This window comes from Heterocephalus glaber, unplaced genomic scaffold, assembly GCF_053883595.1.
Source record: "Heterocephalus glaber isolate CG9 unplaced genomic scaffold, H.glaber_assembly_v1.0 deba00001235, whole genome shotgun sequence".
In the NCBI taxonomy this organism is placed as follows: domain Eukaryota; kingdom Metazoa; phylum Chordata; class Mammalia; order Rodentia; family Bathyergidae; genus Heterocephalus; species Heterocephalus glaber.
In genome coordinates, this window is record NW_028258222.1 from 164,476 (window position 1) to 184,922 (window position 20,447).

At 43.6% G+C, this 20,447-nt stretch overlaps 1 protein-coding gene across 1 annotated transcript in view; it reads left to right on the forward strand.

Annotated features, from left to right (window-relative positions):
- Positions 1-19,442, forward strand: part of Glud1 (glutamate dehydrogenase 1) — a 31,211-nt gene extending 11,769 nt beyond the window's left edge. Inside the window, exons 2-13 of the mRNA XM_087210944.1 lie at positions 900-980; positions 1,758-1,813; positions 2,666-2,729; positions 6,541-6,635; positions 9,944-10,123; positions 10,877-11,014; positions 11,107-11,244; positions 11,598-11,678; positions 12,369-12,492; positions 13,283-13,374; positions 17,335-17,397; positions 18,154-19,442. Of these exons, the coding sequence (XP_087067070.1) occupies positions 900-980; positions 1,758-1,813; positions 2,666-2,729; positions 6,541-6,635; positions 9,944-10,123; positions 10,877-11,014; positions 11,107-11,244; positions 11,598-11,678; positions 12,369-12,492; positions 13,283-13,374; positions 17,335-17,397; positions 18,154-18,273 (1,232 nt within the window). The 3' untranslated portion in view covers positions 18,274-19,442. The remainder of the gene's footprint in view (positions 1-899; positions 981-1,757; positions 1,814-2,665; positions 2,730-6,540; positions 6,636-9,943; positions 10,124-10,876; positions 11,015-11,106; positions 11,245-11,597; positions 11,679-12,368; positions 12,493-13,282; positions 13,375-17,334; positions 17,398-18,153) is intronic.
- The last annotated feature ends 1,005 nt before the right edge of the window (positions 19,443-20,447 follow it).

Consider the following 20,447-nt stretch of genomic DNA (forward strand, 5'->3'; position numbering starts at 1 on the left):
GCCCTGCAAAACCCCAAGCAGTAAGCACCTGCTGTTCCATGTCCCTTCTTTCGCCCAGACCATCTGCCTGGCCATCTCCCTCCTTACAGAAGGGGTCATGCCCAGAAAGGGGAGATGGCCTTGTCATGCCCAATTGAAGAGGCTGCAGCTGGGTGAGGGAAGTCACCAGCAGAAGAATCTGTCTGGATACAGCCATTTGAAGCCAGAGCCTCTGTAAGACACCTGGTATTGCAGTTGTGAATCTGTCAAGCCTGGTGACAGTCCCATTTGCCCATGTTTATGTGTTATCAGAAAGCAAAATTCCTAGCCAGTCATGGTGGCACACTCCATAATCCCAGCACTTGGGAGACTGACCCAGGAGGATCACTGCAAGTTCAAGGCCAGCCTGGACCAGGTAGTAAGACCCTGTTTTTAAAAACCAAAAAAGGGAAAGATTGATTCCTGAAATCGCTGTTAACTAATCACCCAAACCAGTAAAGGAAAATTAAAAAGGCTTCCCTGAGCTAGTTGCCTTCCAAAAAGTATAAAAACGTTGATTTGGAGATCATTTTTATCTTGTGAAACCAGTTACTCCAATTTCCCACTTGAGGACAAGGACTGTCTTAGTGGTCTTCAAAGTCTCAAGAACCCTGTTTTACTTTCAGAATACTCTAAGGCAAATTCAGTGTGCTTTCTGTAGCTCCCTGGGTGTCTGATTGGCAGCTTTCCCTTTTCACTTGTGCTATTTTGACCCATAAGCTACTACTTCAGCTGTGTTTGGAAATAGCCTAGATGCAAAATGCAAATGGTGTAGACATTTTCATTTTATAGCCTTTTTTTAAAAAGCGTATAGCAAATGTATTCTAAACACATCCGTTTCTTTCTCCCCTCTCTCCTTCTAAAAAACAACCGTTGCCCAGGCATCCGGTACAGCACCGATGTGAGTGTGGATGAAGTGAAGGCGCTGGCCTCACTGATGACGTACAAGTGTGCAGTGGTTGGTAAGTACTCACCTGCCTAACAACTGCAGGGAAATGCGTGTGCACACAAGCACATTTTTAAGATGAGACTTAGGCTTTTTTTAAGTGGGGGAGGTTTTATAGGCACCAGCTGGATTTTCTTTAAATGTAGTTCTGTGTTTTAAATTCCTGTCCATGCTCTGTAAATAAGAGCAGAAGGAAAGAAAATACCATCCATATTCTTTGACAAGTAGTAAAAAGCACTGATTAAATATGCATTGCAACTTGGCAAGTCTTACAATGTTAAAGTACATTTCTTGAATTTTCGGAAATTAAACCTTAACATTCTTTTGTAATACAGGTTAAACATCCCTAGTCCAAAAAATCTGAAATGCCCAAAAATCTGGAACTTCCTGAACACTGACAAGACACCACAAGTAGAAAACTGCACACCTAAGCCAGGTGTGGTGACACACATCTGTAACCTAGCACACAGGAGACTGTCTCAAAAACAAAAAAAGAGAAACTCCACTTGGCTTTATTCTCCAGGCTGGAGTGAAAACAAGCACACAAAAAATATTGTACAAAATGACATTCAGGCTATAGGTATATGGAACATAAATGAATTTTATGTTTAGATTTGGATCCCTTTGCCCAAGATACCTTATTATGTGTATGCAGATATTCCAAAATTCAAAAATAACCTGAAATCCAAAACTCTTACATTTTGATAAGGAACACTCAACCTGTATTATATAGTGCCATCTTTTTATTTTTTAACCTTTCTATGGAATAACAACTTTGAGTCTTTTCTTTCAGATGTGCCATTTGGTGGAGCTAAAGCAGGTGTTAAGATCAACCCCAAAAACTATTCAGTGAGTATCAAAGTGTATGTGTATGTACAAAGGACTTAGAATTAATTTCTAGGCCCTCTGTATCCCCCATATCAGTAAGGTTGATGGTCTTCTTGACTTTTCAAAAGGAATGGGAAGGGGCCGGGGATTTAGCTCAGTGGTTCTGCCACTTGTCTTGCAAGCGAAAGGTCCCGAGTTTGATCCCCAGTACCCAAAAAAAAAGGAATGGAAAAACAAATACATTATTAACTTATTGAATATATTGCCATATAAAAGGCTTAACATTAGTCTCTTTACATTTTCTTTTGGTTTAAAGGTAGTTAATACCTTCTTGTTTGTTTAGTTGTTTGGTTGTTGGTTTTGGTGTTTTGAAACAGTCTCACTATGTAGTCCAAGTTGGCCATGAACTCACAGCAATCCTCCTACCTTAACTTCCCAAATACCGAGATTACTGGTGTGTGCTACCATGCCTAGCTAATTCTTTCACATTTCTAGGCACTTAGATCCATGTTCAATATAATCTGAAAATTTAATATAGAGCTCTTGTTCTGGTGACAAATAATCTAATAAATATTGTATTATTTATCCTGTCAGTTCCAAGTTAATGAAAATTACTTACACTATTCTACATACAACTAAATTACAATCTGTATAATACTTTAGTAAATACATATGATTTCATTATCCTTAAAATTTGCCACTTAAATGAAAATACAGATAATGCTCATAGGGTCCATAATAATCTAATCGCATCAGGTTTTGCTTTTTTCTTTTTTTTTTTTTAAATTGAACCCAGCACCTTGTACATGCTTAGCCTGTGCTCTACAGCTGACCAGTACCCTAATTTTTGTTCCCTGGTTTTTTCCTGTACAGGACAGTGAATTGGAAAAGATCACAAGAAGATTCACCATGGAGCTAGCAAAGAAGGGTTTTATTGGTATGTATTGCCATACATGGTTTCTGTAGACAGTGGAAGTATCTAAAGAGTAATTGTCTTGAGCTCCTGCTTTTACACATGTCTGAGCAGAGTTGCCCTTTTTGTGAGAAACCAGGTTCTCCTAGATCTTGTGGACACCCCTGGGTGTGTGTAACCCATCTCTTCTGGGAAAGTTCAGGTTTTCCTCATGCAGCGTGGGCACCAGGGAGTGGTGTGGACAGCATAAAGATTGGATTAATGCAGTCACATTATACCTTCCCTGCTGAGACCTTCAAAAACACATGGCCATATTTTGTGGCTCTGAGTAATACCTGAATGTAAATCATTTTTTAATAAGTGTAAAGCAGTGTTGAAAGCAGCTGTTCTGTCTCTAAAGCAGTGAGGAATCTGGTCCTTTTTGGAGCTGGAGATGTTGAACAGACTCAGCTGTCCCTTTACAGAAGTGGGAACAGCACAGGTCCGTGGTGTCGGCTGCTCCACCTGAGTCTGAGGACTCCCAAGGCACTGCCTGTTGGGTACAGGGGCTTTTCCTAATAAGAACACTAAACTTTTAAAGAAACTTATCTTTGTTTGCTTGATTTTTTTTTTTAATCTGTATGTGTTTATTGTTTTGTGTAAGACATGAAATACTTTTTATGATGTATAAATATTTGTCATTTATTCTTTAATTTTCAAACAGTTTAAGTCTTGGTCTTTTAATTAATTTGAATAAAATAAAAGTACTTGCTATAATGCTTTTCTTGTGATCATAGTTAAACAAAATAAGACTAAAAGTGAAAAAGAAAATTCACTTTCTCTGCTTTCCTGCCCTTGGTTTTTGTTGTTGTTTGGGGTTGTTTTGTTGTGGTGGTGTTGGGGGGGTGGTTTTGTTTTATTTTGTTTTGTTGGTTTTGAGGAGTTTTAGTTTTTTGTTTTGGAGACAGGGTCTCACTGTTATAGCTGTGTTCTGAAATTTGTCCCATTTTTAGGACAAAAGGCATTAAATAAGTAAACTAACATTGAAATAAGATGAATATAGATAACACTAGGATTTTATAAGATTTGGCCGTAGTGTCCTAATTTAAAAGGCATTTGGCTTCTTGGCATGCCTCGTACCAGCACATGTATGAACTTGTATATCATAACACATGAAAAGCATGCTAAGGAACTTAACAGGAGTTAACCATCTTTACACCTACAGATTCGAGTCCTAATTCTAAGGTACAGTGAGTTAAAATCTCATTCAGCCTGATGAAAACCTTCAGCTTTTGTATCCTCTTAGCCTAAATCTCAAGTGCATTTTAATAATCTTGTGTGGTTTTGGATATTCAGTCATTAGTTGCCCATAACTAGAGTGTTTCCCACTTAATTTTATGGATCTTGACAAGTGTCTCAGGTCCAAAAGTTTAAAAAAAAAAAAAAAAGATCTCTTTGGAGGCTAGGTGTGGTGGCACACACCTGTAATTCCAGCCCAGATTTCCTGACTTGCCTTTCTGCAGAGTTTCAGATCACAACTGAGGCTTGAGTCTGAATCCTAACCATTACATTTTGTGAGCTTAGGATCACCTTGTCAAACAGCCAAAAAAGTCAGCTGAGATTTTGATAGGAATGTGTTGAATCCGTAGACAAATTAATGGCATGTTGCTGACTTAACCATCTTGTCTTCCAGTCCATGAACATGGTATATGATGTGTCTGTTTACTTGAGTCTCTAATTTCTCTCACTGACACTTTGTAGTTCTCAGTATAAATATTTTACTCCTATTGTAAGGAGTGTTGATCTGTAGCTTTCTTGTGATATCTTAGTCCAGTCCTGATGTCGGGGTGATAACCAGCCTCATAGGAGTTGAAAGTGCTGTTTCCTCTTCTGGATCTTGGGAGACTTGTGAACCTCCTATGGAGTAGAGATAGCATAGATCTGAGTAAACTGTAAAGTCCCTTGCAGAGCCCTGATATCTCTGTCCTTCTCAGAGCCTGTATCACCACATACCAAGGTTACCTGCTCTGCTTTCACCTTGTGTTCATGCTCAGAGCCATCACTTTTTCAGAAAGGATAGGCTTGTGCCTCACACCTGTTCTCTGTTATATTAGAGAATTTGTCAGGAGTTCAAGAATGACTTGTAATCTGTGCATCCCTGAACATTGATTTTTGCATGCAGCAGAACCTAGTAATACTCTGTGCCTTTGGGTTGGGGAAGCTGTCCTGCCTTTAGCAGTCTAGACAAATGTTGGTAAGAAGCAGTTTATTTACAAACTGTGTGCCTCAAAACTGCCACTTACCAATTGTAATTATTACTTGAAGCAATAAGCCTATTTATTACTTAGCACTGAGCCTTGATGAGAACAAGGATGCTTGAAGTTAGCAGTTTGTCTGTGTACTTTAGAAAAAGGAGCATGGTTAAACAAGATTATACTGACCTGTTGCTAAGGTGTGGAAAGGGAGCCAAACAGAGCCCCAGAGCCCTTCCGCCAATGGATGGCATGGCTTCCATATTCAAGCAGGCCTGCTGGGTGGCTTGAGGAGAGGATTTGGGGTAGCCAGGTGTCTAAGGTATAGGAACCAAGACATAGTAGTGACTGACGTCAAAAGCACACCTTGACCATATCAAAGTTGTCTTGGCCCTGTACTGTATTCGTTATATCATAGCTTGTTCAGAAAATTACACCAGCCAGAACCTTGGCCAGTGGATTGTAGACAACAGGAAAATGTATTTATTCTGATGCTTAGAAAGTAAAGATTATAGAAAAACTTGGATGCAACCCTTAGAAAGAGCTTTATTGCCAGGCATGGTGCCACATGCCTCTAATCCCAGCACTCCAGAAGGCTAAGGCAGGAAGATTGCTGTGAGTTCAAGGCCAACCTTGGCTACATAGTGAGTTCAAGACCAGCCTGAACTACATAACAAGACCTGTCTCAAAAGAAAAAAAAGAGGGAAGAAAAACATGATTAGAAAGAGTTTGGGTAACTAGGAATATATAGGGCTGGAGGAAACCTACCTTTCTCCACACATTGGGATTTAGTGATAATCCTGAGTCATTCACATGGATATCAGTCATCCTTCTTAATGGTTGTTTAGTGCTTCTTTGTGTAGGTATGTTGTATTTTTATCCACTGGCCTACTGCACAGACACGTTGTTATTATCTTAGCTGTCTTGGGAGGAATCTCTGGATTCCTGCCTTCGCAGACTTGTGGGCGTCCCTGAGTATGGGTTCTCAGAGTCCACCCTGTGACCCTCAGTGGCATCTTCTGCTGCCTGTGAGCCATTGTCTTCTTATTCTCAAGCATTTGATTTGCTGTAATCTGAAGAATTAAAAGCCAAGACCCAAAACCTTATGTACACTAAGCACTGAGTAAAAGGTCAAAGCATTCTCCCGTAGAAAGGATTCCACCCTTCCATGCAGTGGCTTCACTACAACTTTGTCCCCTCTTCTTGGTGATAAGAGTATGTCGCCGTGCTGCCCCTACACATGTGCTCCTAACCACAGTCCTGTTTGTTCAAGCAAGATGGTCATTTGATCTCATTGCTGTTGAGGGAACTGAGGCCAGGCAACCAGACCCATGTGTCAGTGGGGCTCATGCCTGCCTGTTAGACATAGCTAACTTGCCACATCAGGAGCATCAGGGGGAGTGGTTGCTGCATAACACTGTATCTCAGTGTGTGGTGAGATACTCACCTTGTGAGTATTGCTGTGACTTGCATGAGTTACCTAAATGAGATCTAAAGGCTTCTAGCCATGATGACTTTGTTCTCTTAAAGAATTACAGGGATCTTTGTGTATGGGGTGAGTTTCTCTTAAAAACTCATACATTGCCCTTTCCCTGTGCTGTCAGGTCCTGGCATTGACGTGCCTGCCCCAGACATGAGCACAGGCGAGCGGGAGATGTCCTGGATCGCAGACACCTATGCCAGCACCATAGGGCACTATGTGAGTATCCTCAGAGCCACAGGCTTCCTACCTTGTGTGTGAGAAGCTGAGAATGACTTGATTTTTCTCCTTCTTTTTAATCAAACATGATTCACACTCATTTTTCTTTCTCTATTTTTTAACTGTGAATGTAGTGAACAGAGATTGAGCTTTTATTTACCTGCCACTGTAGACTATGCACTGGGGTGGGACCTTCCCCAACTACTGCTGAGATGCCAGAATGTAAATATAGAAGTGTTCTGCTCTGATGTTTCCCTCAAAGAGCTGTTGTTTACACAGGAGCTAAGATGGTGCGCAGATAGAGTATGGGAATAGTATGATACAGGCTGCAGTTGAAAATGGCTTGGATTGGGCACCTAGAGATTGGGGGCATAAGAGGAGAAAAAATAGGGCTCAGACTGCAGGTTCAGCACATTTGTGTAGCTAAAAGTGGAAAGGTAGGTAAACCACAACCAGAAATGGCCAGCCCTGGTGTTGGTTTTACCCTGTGTAGTGGCATGCCCCAGCCACACATGAGGGGCACAGCAGACTCTGGGAGACTGGATCAGGTGTGTTGGGACCAAGAAGAGGGCAAGGCTGAGTCAAGAAAGCCAGGAGGACCCCAATCAGGGTACTGAGCAGAACACAAGAGAGAGAAAGCACATCTTCCTGTCCCTGAGAGCACGGAGCCTTGAGCAACAGGCATTCACGGAGTAGGAGGAGAAATGGATATGGAAGAGCTGTCCATGGCCTCTGCATGCAAGACCAAGTGTACAAGTCAGGTGTGCACTACAGCTGGTGTGAGTGCTGAAGTTGGTGCAAAACTACAAAAAGGTAATGGAGCCTGACCAGACCTTTAGAGGAAAAGGTCAGCCAAGGCCTCCTTGGGGATGGAAGCTTTTACCCTGCAGTCTGAACGTAGGAGGAGCGCGGAGCACACAGCAACTAGGGAGGGTGGGCCTGGCCAGGCAGTATGTGGGACTGAATGAAACACCAAGGTTAAGGGAGGCTGGAAGCAGCCAGTCGAACAAGCGGAAGAAGTGGGAAAGTCCAGCAGAGGAAGTCACTAGGCTGCTGTCCGGCCAGAATCGGGGAGACTTTGACCTTTGTCCTGAAATGAAAGGCATGAAGAGCTCACTGGGAGGTGTGTGACACAGTTGAGTGTGCATTAGAGCCCTGTTCTGTGCACAGAGGGAAATGGGGTAGTTGGGACAGGAGAATAAGAGAGGAACTCTGGGGCAGGGGTTCAGGTGAAGAGAAAGAAGGGGATGAAGTGTGTCTACCACCTTAGAAAAATGGCTGCTGCCCAAAGGAAAGTGATGTGAGAGAAAAACCAGGCAAGGGGATTGCATGGTGGTAGAAGTAGTGAGGTCCCTGGCAGCGGGGGAGTCAGGTCCCAGTGGGAAGTGGGGCTTGGAAGGGAGGAATGTAAAGGTCAGGTGTCTTCTGGGCCATGTCACTTTGTCCTTGGGAGCTTGGGCAGAGCACCCAGTAGCTCCATGGCCTGAGAGTGTCTGGGCCTCAGTTTCCCCACATACGAAGTGGCTGTAATGGTACCTAATACATGGGATTTTGTCTTCATAAGACTTCTAGGAAAATCCCATGAAGAGCAGTCAAATGTACTTAGTCTGTAGTCCTTAGCACAGAAACGTAAGCGTTTATAACATACATTGTGTATATTGCACAAATCCATTGAAATAAACTGTATTAGACACTTGAAATGCTTTTGGAAGCATTTTGGTTTGACAAAGGGGCACTTCTGTAGACCATCTTTTGTGGCTGTGTGTGTGGTGCTGGAAATTGAACCCAGGGCGTTGAGCATGCTGGCTAGGCAGGCACATGTTCAGTGAGCACCGGTCCCTTGTTCTTTTTGAGCAAGCAGCACACTCACCAGTACACACCAGTAGGCAGTATGTTGTCGTCTGTAGCGCACTCACAATGGTGCCACAAGGGGTGGTCATGTGAGGCACTGCCAGCTAACCCTTGGACTGAACTGGTGGAAGATCCTTCCTTCTTGAGTGCTGGGACACCCAGGGTCCAGGCCTAGGTGAAGAGGTCTTAGTTTTTGTCATGCATTTCAAGATGTGCCCAAGGCCCTCTGGGCAGCACCTTGGAGGTCACTTTCTCCTCACCACTCCTGGAGTCCCAGGCATTAGGTATGCTGGGGAGCCTGGCAGCTGGCACCAGGCCTGGCCTCAGACAGTGTTTCCTTCAGCTCTGGCATTCGCATTTTCATTCTGTAGAAGCACTTGGCACCAGGTTTGCAATTTGTGAAAGAAAACTGTGGGAAAAATACTAATTCTGTAGCACTTTTACTTGACTGCTTTTTTAAAAAAACTTGTCATTCTTTTTGTTGGTAATTATACAAGTAATACAAGTTTGAATTCTCTCTGAAAATATTTAAACAATACAGTAAAAATTGGTTCACCTTTAAATTCTCCTGCTGTACCTGTCATGGGGCAGGAATTAGTGCACAGTCAGGCGTGGCATCTTGTTCCTGGGTATTGAATGGCCTCTACAAGTCCATGCCTTTGGCCTTGATTGAAAGTGCTGCCTTCATTTCCCCTGACTTCCTGTGTCCAATCAGACTCCCTCTCCTTTCTCCTGTTCAACCTGCTGACAGGAGCATCTCCTGTACCTGTGATGCCAGATCCTTTTCCCTAGCTGTGCTTGTTTCTGCACAGAAACCTGTGCACACCCTCCATGCAGGGAGGCTGGAGGTGAGTGGTGAAGGCCATTGGCCGAGCCAGCGTTGCTCTGTTCAAAGAGGTGCAGGCCTCTCGGTCTTGCCCACGCAGGCATTTTTTAAACAGCTTTGTCTCTCTCTTAGATGAGCTTGAGTATCATCTTTTACAGCTTCTTTTAAAAAGTGGCATTTATTGAATTTCAAAATTAGTCTGACAGAAAAATACAGCATTGAGTCTTCTTGTCCAAAAATATCCTAATGATTCTTCTTTCAGAGCCTGAGTTGTGTGCACAAGTCTAATGGTAGATTTTTAAACAAGGGCTTCTGTTGAAATAAGCTGAACTGTCTCTGCTTTTATGATACTGTTATTTGTGCTAGACTCTAAATTTCAGCTCTCCCATCAAAGAATATACCGTGTGATTATTTTCTAGGAGCAAGAAAGTTAAAAGAATGAGGCTTGTTGCTTCCTCTTGGTGAAAGGGTACCTTAAATTCTCTATTTTTCTCACAGCCTTGTGCACAGTCCTGATCAGGCTAATTTTTGTTAAATGAGAATGTGCTTTGACTTTAATTCATGATGCTGGTTCTCATGACTAGAACTGGGACTGATGAGTTTCCTTCTCTAACCCTGACTCCCCTAACAGGACATTAATGCACATGCCTGTGTTACCGGGAAGCCCATCAGTCAAGGGGGAATCCATGGGCGGATCTCTGCAACTGGCCGAGGGGTTTTCCATGGGATTGAGAACTTCATCAATGAAGCTTCTTACATGAGCATTTTAGGAATGACACCCGGCTTTGGAGATAAAACATTTGTTGTTCAGGTAAAATAAATAAATAAAAATGTTTTCTTAATAAATAACAGACAACATACATTAAGTTATTTAATGTTTTTGACTTGCATCTTTAAAATGAGACTCTTGGACTCTCTTAGGTTTTATTTTTTTGAACCTTGGCATGGCTCCTGGCTAGAACTGATTTTACATCTCTGTTGCACATGAGACTCATAAACTACTTTGAGTTGGAATTTACACCTCAGGAAAGGGGAGAGACCATGTAGTGTAATTTTTTAAGCTATCATGAGTATGCAGAAATATTTGCATGTTGACCCAAGCTTGTTTCATATATTAACATGTAATTCCCTAGAAGAACCTAAATTAGCTGAACATTGCTTTAAAATGAGTTTGCTGTCTTCCATACTTTATACAACCAGAGAACTTCAGGTTGCAGGGACTGACCACACCAGTGCAGGTGGCAGTGCTGCCCTTTCTTCATAAGGTTGCATCTAACAGACGAGGTGGGTTCCTCATTCTTCAGCCTGAAGCTGTATTGTTGAAAAGAAGCTATTGAGCTGGGGATTTAGCTCAGGGGCACCATGCCTGCCTTGCAAGAGCAAGGTCCTGAGTTCAATCCCCGGTACTAAAAAAAGAAAAGAGGCTATTGAGTACATTGGTTCTTTTGGCAAAAGAATTTTGAGAATTGCTTCTAAGCTAACAGAATGTGGATTTACTTTGGTCAAAATATGACTCATACTACCTGTCCCAGGACTTTAATTTTTGTGTCATTGTTCTTCACAGGGCTTTGGTAATGTGGGGCTGCACTCTATGAGATATTTACATCGTTTTGGTGCTAAATGTGTTGCTGTTGGGGAGTCTGATGGGAGCATATATAATCCAGATGGTATTGACCCAAAAGAACTGGAAGATTTCAAGTTGGTATGTTATTCAGCACTTTGACCATACAGGACCTTGTAAAGTTGCAATAAGCCTTATTTAAACCTACTTCCATTTTTTTTAATCAATTACAGCAACATGGATCAATTCTGGGCTTCCCTAAGGCAAGGGTATATGAAGGAAGCATCTTGGAGGCTGACTGCGACATCCTGATCCCTGCTGCCAGTGAGAAGCAATTGACCAAATCCAACGCACCCAGAGTCAAAGCCAAAGTAAAAGCATTAGAGGAAGCAAAACCAACAACACTGCCCTGGCATTACATTGGGACAGTCCAACAGTCTGAGTGGTTTCTTTTAACAGCTTTATTGACATACAATTCATGTTTCATAACTTTCATCCATTTAAAGTATACAACTTAATGGCTTTTTAGTATATTCAGAGTTGTGCAACTATTACCAAACTTCCAAAATGCAGTTACAGAAACAGGTAAAAGGTAGCTCTGTACACCGTGTAGAGCAAAATAACCCTTTTAGTTTCATTTTCCCCAAAATTGCACTTTCAAGACCCTAGCTTGTACTCTGTGGGGGTGCTCCTGACATTTTGAATATATCCCTGACTCTTATAGATCATCGCTGAAGGTGCCAATGGACCCACCACTCCAGAAGCTGATAAGATTTTCCTGGAGAGGAACATCATGGTTATTCCAGTAAGTCTGTGTGCATCAGGCTTGATATATATTGAGTGGAATCATAATTGCCTTTTGCTAGGAACAGGGAGAAAAGAGGGCTGACAAGTTTCCCATCCAGGGTGAATTGTTCATTTTGATTTTTGCTTGTAAGAAAAGATTGGAAGCATGGCTAATATAACCCACCACTGCTTTCCACCTCCACCCTGGCAGTTACTCCAGCTTCTGTTCTTTCTCAGTATGTGGTCAGCCTCCTGAGAGGCGGACTATGTAAAATGTGAGTAGTGCTCTTCTACATAATTCTTCACTTTATACATTTCAGATATTCCTTCCTGCTTTACCTAAAAGTTGCTGGGGGGGGACAGGGGTTCCACAACAAAAGATTATTGGAAGGAGTGTGGACTTGTGGTGCCTTTTTGAAGAACCCCCTTTGCTGAGAAGTTAATGAGAAGAGACTCTCACTAAACCTGACCAAATGATCATTAATGAGCCCAAAAAATGGCTTCTCTTTTTCCTAAATAGAAAATAACCTCAGATTGAAAAGAAGGGTTTGTTAGATTAACTGAAATTCCTGGTATCCTTTAAGATATTTGGGGAATTTGAGGCTTAGTCACTGTGTAGAAGCAGTTTTTATGTTCTTATGTTCATTTTAAGCTTGACTAAAGCCCTCACCTTTTCATTTCTCTGTCTTCTGTCACATCTTGTGTATAGGATCTCTACTTGAATGCTGGAGGAGTGACAGTATCTTACTTTGAGTGGCTGAAGAATCTAAATCATGTCAGCTATGGCCGATTGACCTTCAAATATGAAAGGGATTCTAACTACCACTTGCTGAGTGAGTTCCAATAATCTTGTTCTCCAGAAATCATCTTTGGGATCAGTTAAAGGCCTGGACAAAGCAAACCTTTAAAGGGCCTTTTCCCTATGGTAGTGCTAGAGACATTCACTTCAGAGCAGAAAGCAATTCTGTCTTGATGAGACTTGGACAAAAAATAGACACTTGCTTTACAGGTATTGATTGAATAACTCCCTCAAATATATCTGCATTCAAAGTTCTCTTCTATCATGTCACATTCCCAGAACATAATCTCCAAGTTAATAAAGTTACAAAACATAAACACCCACCCATTCTGTCTCTAGCTGCTCTTAGTAGAGTCTGAGTCTCTTGATGAGAATTCTTGTTTTGGAGTAAGCCCCACAGAGGACAGAGTTTCTCATCAGGTGGAATGAATCTAAGACCTCCAACTGAGTGCCTGCATTTTGGCTGCGCTGACAGCCTGGCTTCCTGGCTGCAGCTGTTCCTGTTTCCTCTTTTCCACAGCATTTTCTTTTAGTTGAGCCAAATGGTAACCCTGGCAATGGGTGTTATGGAACCAGAGCAGTGACCTGCATTCACATTTGCATATTAAACCTGGCAGAGTCTTCCATTCCTTCTGAACTGTGTTTTTCATGGTTAATTCTTTTATGTCATTAGTTTTGAAGATTTCTAAAACAGTTTGGGGGCTATAGTTTGGGGCTCCTTCAGTTCTGCACCTTTGGTTTTCATTTTGAGGAGTTTTTTGTTTTATTTTTTTCTTCCCTACTAGCACTGTACTATCTTGACTTGACTTCTTGGCTTTTTATAGTGTCTGTTCAAGAAAGCTTAGAAAGAAAATTTGGGAAGCATGGCGGGACAATTCCTATCGTCCCAACAGCAGAGTTCCAGGACAGGATATCGGTACGTATGGTGGCACCAGGACGGTGTTTCACACGGGCTCCCTGCCCTTCCCTGTCCTCCAGACAGGCCACATTGGCTGACAGGAGTTGAAAGGTAGCAACCAGAGTGACAGCCATGTGTAACTTGTATGTTTTCTACCCTCTCTTTTCATTCCGTTCTAAGAGTGATACAAGCATCCTAATGACTGTTAATAACAAATTTAAAATAAGTAGTCCTGCCTTTCGCACTGTTTGCAATACAGGTGACTTAACACTATGACTCAGCATAAGCATGAAAGATTCATATATATGTTAGACCCTTCTTGGTTTGGTTTTTTGAGGCAGGGTCTCCCTTTGTAGTTCAAGCTGGCCTTGAACTCACTATGTAGCCCAGGCTGGCCCTGAACTTGCAGCAGTCCTCCTCCAGCTTCCTGAGTGCTGGGAGTACAGGTGTGCACCACCATGTCTGGCTCTGGATTTGGTTTTTTTGAGACAGGTTCTCACTATGTATTCCAGGTCGGCCTCAAAGTTTCTCCTGCCTCCCAAGTGCTGGGATCACAGGCGTGTGCTGTCATACCCTGCTTTATTTTATATCAAGCTTCAGAGAAGTATAACTGAAGAGTGAATACTAGAATGAGCTACATGAAAATATGAAATTGCTATATGGATACAAGAGAATTAAAACAGATTAAAAGTGTTTTACATTAATCAGCTGTTGGCAGGATATATTAATAGTGTATATGCTTTGCAAGGAGAACTTGTTTACCAGTGTGTGACAGAAGATGTAAATAAGAAAAATCACCTGTGTGTGCCTGGAAAACACTGAGCCTGGGTGTTAACAAAAACAGATTTGTTCTGCAGTGCAGGGGATCCACCCAGTACCTTGAACTTCATGTGCTCTTGGCAAGTGCTCTGCCACCGAACTGGGCCCCAGCCCCAGCCCCCTTGCTCACCATGCCTGAGGTGCACGAGCCTTTCTTCTGAGAACAGCACAGATTGGTACAGCTCTATGGAAGAGCTGTCAGTGTCCCTGCCTTTGGTCTATCATAACCTCTCCATGGGTATTTGCCATGAAAAATAATTCAGAAGAATAATGACTCCATGCTGATGTCTTGAAGCTATTCACAGCCAGTTTTTAGGTTTCATTTAACTGTAGGATTACAAAGGAATGGCTAAGTTATAACATCTCCTTACCAGACAGCTTTGGTAAGAAGCTGCTTTACACTGCAGTATTGTCCCCACAGTGCCCTTCCGCTGCCCTTGATGGCACCAATTTCATCCTGATCCCTATGTGGGGTGTCTGATATTGTCACACACATTACCACCGTGGCTTTCTGTGGCAGTCCCCTCTGCAGCCAGGGTTTAGGGCACATTCGAATCACAGGTGACTCGGCACACACACTCAGCAGATGCCTGGCACATGCTGTTACTCAGACTGCTCCTTGAGAGAGAAGGAACACAGAAAGGACCACCAGCTCATTAGGACTCAGAGCTACCAGTGACCCTTCATCTGTTTTGTTTTGGTTTTTTGAGACAGATCTCAGGCTGGCCTTGAATTCACAGTGTAGCCCCAGCTGGCCTCAAAGTCCTGACAACCTTCCTGCCTCGGCTTCCCCACTGCTGGCTTACAGGTGTGCATCACCACACCCGGCTCTTCATCCTTTTAACAGTGTCTGTGCTCATTGTATTGTTCTCCCAGTTTCAAATGGTTTCGCTTGGCTTCTAATTTTAATTTGAGCTCTCCCTCTAGCTCCTGCCCAGCTTTGCTCTGACCCACCCCATGGGACCTTCCTCACTGACCCTGCCGTCTCACTGCTCAGTGTCCTCACACTTCACCCCACGTCTACCCAGAGGCCCACACTCACTGTTGTACTCACTCCCTGATCTGGTTTTGCTTCCTCTTCTGCCTTGCATTAATAACTGAACAACCCCAGGGAAAGCCCAGCTCTGCCACCTCCAAGCCGTGCAGCTGTGACCCTGCCAGCCATTCACATGGTTGGCCTTGGGGCTGCTCAGCTTCTGCTCTTCCCTGTCCCCTGTTCCCTCACCCATCCCATGGGCCAGTCCTCTGGCACTGGAAGAGCAGCACTCGAGAACCTGCACACCTGTCCTCTGCTGGCCTCCCTCACTTAGCCACCTCTTTTCACACAGCAGAGCGGCCTTTGGCTTCCACCTTTTGCAGTGCTTGTGCCAGATACTGCATGGCCCATCCCCAGTTCATTGGGAAAACTACACCAGCAACTGCTGCTCCCTCTCAGTATCTCCCTCTACTGAGTCATTCATCTCCATGTACTCCATGCTCAATTTAAAAACACATCTTCAGCCCATTCTCCTTCCAGTTATTGCCATTCTTACTTGCTTTTTACTGCCCTCCCAGAAGAGTTGTGTACACTGGGTATGGTGGCACACTACTATGTCCAGCTACTTGCAAAGTTGAGGCCAGCTGAGGCAACTTGGCGAGACCCTGTCTCAAAATAAAATTTTAGAAGATCTGGGGATTCCCTCAGTGGTAGAACGTTTGCCTAATATGCACAAGGCCCTCAATTCAATCAGCCGACCCGCCAGAAATACAAGAAAGACCTCTGCTGTTGTCAAGGGGACCAGTGACATTGAGGGGCCTGGTCCTCATCCTCGCCTTGACTTACCATCCGTTTACCTCACATGCACCGATCCCAGTGGGAACACGTTCTTGTCATTTCCTAGACTCCACATTCTGCCTTTCTCCCTGCCTCGCTGACCTCTCCATCATCTCATCCTCTTTACACTGATCCTTCACCTTCGCTGCCCAGATTCACAGCAGCAGTGTCTCCTTAGCCTCATGGTTTAAGTCCATGCATGCGCATTCTCCCTTGACCAGAATATAGACTCAGAGCAGAGTTTGCCTTGCTTTCTTCTCTGCTGGTCCTCAGTACCTGGAAAGGTGTCTGGCACATAGGAGGTATCAGTAAATGTCAAGTAAATGAGTGAATGAAGCACCGGTATTCTGCCTGCAGAACAAGCTTGTTTCCTCTTGACTTGATAGAAAAAAAATTTTAACCCAGTAACACAAATATTGTAGAAATAGACTTTCTAAACTGAATATACTATAGTTCTGTACACGAATTGGATGCTGTTCAGCACTTTTATTGGTGATGTTTAAGTGGCACAGCAGGGTGTTTTATAGCTGCATGCCACACATTAGGAGTGGTAGTTATTTGTCTTTAAATTTTTTTTAAAGCTTTCCAAGAAGCGCTGCATTAGAGGAGTCTATTCAAACAATTGCCTTTTAGGGATAATTGGTGTAGGAAAGAGAGAAGCTGGAAAAGAGATAGTGAGAGGTAATGGGTTACCTCGTGATAACGTTGCAGAGCTGCAAAGTTCCATCCAGCCTTAATGCTGGTGCTGCTGCTATAAGTAGCACTGGTAAGAGTCTACTCCAGAGCCACTGTCAGCTTGAACCCAGTGGATATGCCATGACATCAACAGCGATACTGATTTTGAGCATCTGAGTGTAGGGAGCTGACGTCACTGCTTGCTCTTGGGTTTCTTGGTCCATCCTTTCTGCATTCGTTGTTTTACCATGATCTTGTTGCTACCAGATATAACTAAAACTGAACTGTGGTTAAAGTACAGGTTCCTACTTAGAGGAAACAGGGACAGTTAATTAGAAATGGGGTGGGGATCAGCAGAAGGAGAGAGGGAAAGGTCAGATGATCAAGATATAAGACATACACATGGGGCCGGGGATTTAGCTCAGTGGTTTCGCCACCTGCTGCGCAAGTGCATGGACCAGAGTTCGATCCCTGGTACCAAAAAAAAAAACAAAATACACATATCAATTTACCAGCATGAATAATTACTATGTATCACAAACATTCTCCTCAAAATACAGCTGCTTTGCTCCCCTTGATACCGTACTGAAACCTGAGCTCCTGTCTGGCTCTACCCTGATTTAAAGGCATGTTTACGTTCTCTGATAAACGTGCCCCCTTTTTCCCAACAGGGGGCATCAGAGAAAGACATCGTCCACTCCGGCTTAGCCTACACGATGGAGCGTTCTGCCAGGGTATGTCACAAGTGCCATCTGCCTTCCTACTATTGGCACAAAGCACCACTCCACTCCCCAGTGCTCACGGGCGGGTTGTGGGGAAGGATAGAAAACAGCAACTGTTCACCTGGCCCTGCCTATGTGCAGTGAGACACGCTCGCCAGCCTCAGCTGATGAGTAGAGTTGTTGGTCTCTCGAGCAGGCTCAGGCCGAGGCCTAGGCATGATGCTGCGTGGGGAGGAGAGTTGGCCCTGCATCAAGCCTGCCCGCACCACAGCCCCAGGCAGCCCACGCTCTGGCGTTTTTAAGGGGCATCTTTGCGCACCTGACCTTTATCTCACACTTCTCATTTCTTCTGGAGCCCAAATTCTGCCCACTGGGTTTCCAAGTGGAAGTAGCATGAACACATACTGATGAAAAGTGGTGCTCCTGAGGATTGGTGTTACTAATTTTTTGAGATAAAATACCATACATTGATCCTTTAAAGTATGTAACTCAGCAGCTTTACTGTATGCACAAGGCTGTGTAGCTGTGGCCATCATGAAAATTCTAGAGCACTTAGACTTTAATCTTTTAAATCATTCCAAATTGTATGATAGGAACCTGTTCCAGATAGCAGGATCTAATGGGCAGAGTGGGGCTTGGTCCTTGCTGCCTGAGTAGTTTGTCTGTGGGCATCCATGCTCAGCCCTGAAGGAGACCAGGGTGTGCCATGAGTATTCTGGGCGTGGCTGCTTAGGTAGGATCTTAACTGCCTTTTCTCCTCCATTTCAGCAAATCATGCGCACAGCCATGAAGTATAACCTGGGCTTGGACCTGAGGACAGCTGCCTACGTCAATGCCATTGAGAAAGTCTTCAAAGTGTACAATGAAGCCGGCGTGACCTTCACATAGATGCTGGTGGCCAGCAGCCTCACTACCCCTCCACCTGTACCTTCTGCAGCCCTCTCACCGTTTACACGTAACCATGGCAATCTTTCCCATGACTTCAGTAGATAATGGACACATTCTCAACTAGGCAGGCCAAATCAGCTCCTTAGGAGGAAGGAAGATACGGCTAGGGATCATGCACAAGCTATGCCAGAGAGCCACACAGGCATTTTTCCTAGAACTGCCTTTCTGACTGTTGCCCTGCTCCAGGGCTCCCAGCCTGGCCAGTGCTGACTAGAAAGGCAGTCGAAACAATGGCTTAGTGCTGCAGTGCTACTCCAGGCAAGTACACAGGAGATATAGCTTTGACACACATAAGATGTAGTGCATGGCATTTTCAGAAGGTGGCATGGTCCTCGAGTGAGTTACTGGTGTTTCACATCAACAAAATGACTCAGTTTTACAAGTTGCAAAGAAAAATAGCTTTTCCTCTTGCGCATTTTATTCTTTTAGAATAAAATAAGTACATGCTGCTGTAATAAAATTGCCTTTAATCACTTAACAAGCCTAGCCTTGACTCAAGCAGTGAATACCTATATAGTAAATGAAGAAAGCTAGTATTTTTATAACAAAGCAGTATCATTTATAGGTTATCAGTCATGTATTGTTCAGCAGGAACTACAGAGCCCGATGAGCTGTCTTCATACCTGCAGCCATGGAGGCTATTTTTGTTAACAATCAGAATTTGCTAACTACAATTATGACACATAGTCCAAAGAATGCAGTAACCTCCTTATCAGAGTAATTAATCATTCCTCCCCTTTGAAGACCTATTGTGTTGACTAACTGAACCATAATTCAAGTGGAGTGTCCCAGAAAAGACCACTTGGGCTCCCTGTTTGGAGTCTGACTGGCTCTAAACACCACAGGGCCCCAGCCTGGCCTCAATTTCTGCATTCTGCACCTGCCCCCTTCACAGCAGGCTGATACGCCTGGAGGACTGTTTTGTTTGGGGAATTACTTGGCCAGGGCCCTTTGAACTGTAGTGTCCCAATGGAGTACTAGATATTATTTATGTAAAGATGAGCACCTTTGTTTTTTTTAACAATGCCGTTTCAGAAATTTCTAACCACTTTGTAACTGCATGACAGCCTGGTGATAAGAACAGTTATTAAAAGTCTACCTTTTCCAGAGCTTTTGTTTCTTTTCTGTTTTTATATTTGACACCTCTTAGTAAATGACAAAACCACAGGTTCACAGTGGCCTCTAAATTTCCCTCCACCATAATGTAAGCTGCTCAAACCTAATTCCTAGTTCTGCCCTTTGCTAAACGTCAGGCTGTTCTTCAAAGGGTCTCTAATGTTTCCTGCAGGTATGTTGGACTACCTTATAGTTCTTGGGGGTGGAGGGGGTGTGTTCACAGCGATCCTCCTGCCTCAACCTCCCAAGTGCTGGGACTGCAAGTGTGCACACCATGCCCATCTAGTACCTTTTATGTGAAGAAAGTTTTGTTTGAAATAATTCAGCCACAGAGTCTGTGTTCTATCTAGTTCCTTGTTTTTTTGTTGTTTTTTTTTTTTGAGACAGGGTCTCACTGTAGTCCAGGCTGGCCTCAAATTCGTGATCCTCCTACCTCAGCCTCCGGAGTGCTGGAATTACAGGCATGCTCCACCATGCCCAGCTTAGACTAGTTCCTACAAGTTGCTTAGCTGCCAAGTTTGGAGATTCTATAAGGATTGTGCAGTGCTGGTGTTTGGGACTAGTTCCTATTCAGTTAGAAGATCCCAGTCAATTATTCTTTGGCTAAATGAACTTTTCTTACTTAATTTCAAAAATCCAAACTTGTAGAGCTCTAAAGTTAATTGCTTCTGAAATGGCCACTGATGATTTAAGTAGCACCTGAAAAGTACCTGTTGTTTATGAACCCAAAGCTAGCCTAAGTGCCCTGGTTCATCAAGCCCACTCAGGTGAAAGTAAAGCTTCCATTCTGTTTGTAGGAGTGCTGTGGCAGCTCAGTTGTGAGCATGGCGGTTTACTTTTAAACAAGCCTGTCCAGGGCCGGGGATTTAGCTCAGTGGTGCTGCCATCTGCTTCACCAGCGCAAGGTCCCAAGTTCAGTCCCCAGTACCAAAAAAAAAGCCTGGCCAGTGGTGCTGCACCTGCCTTGCCCTGGGTTTGATCCCCAGTACCAAAAAAAA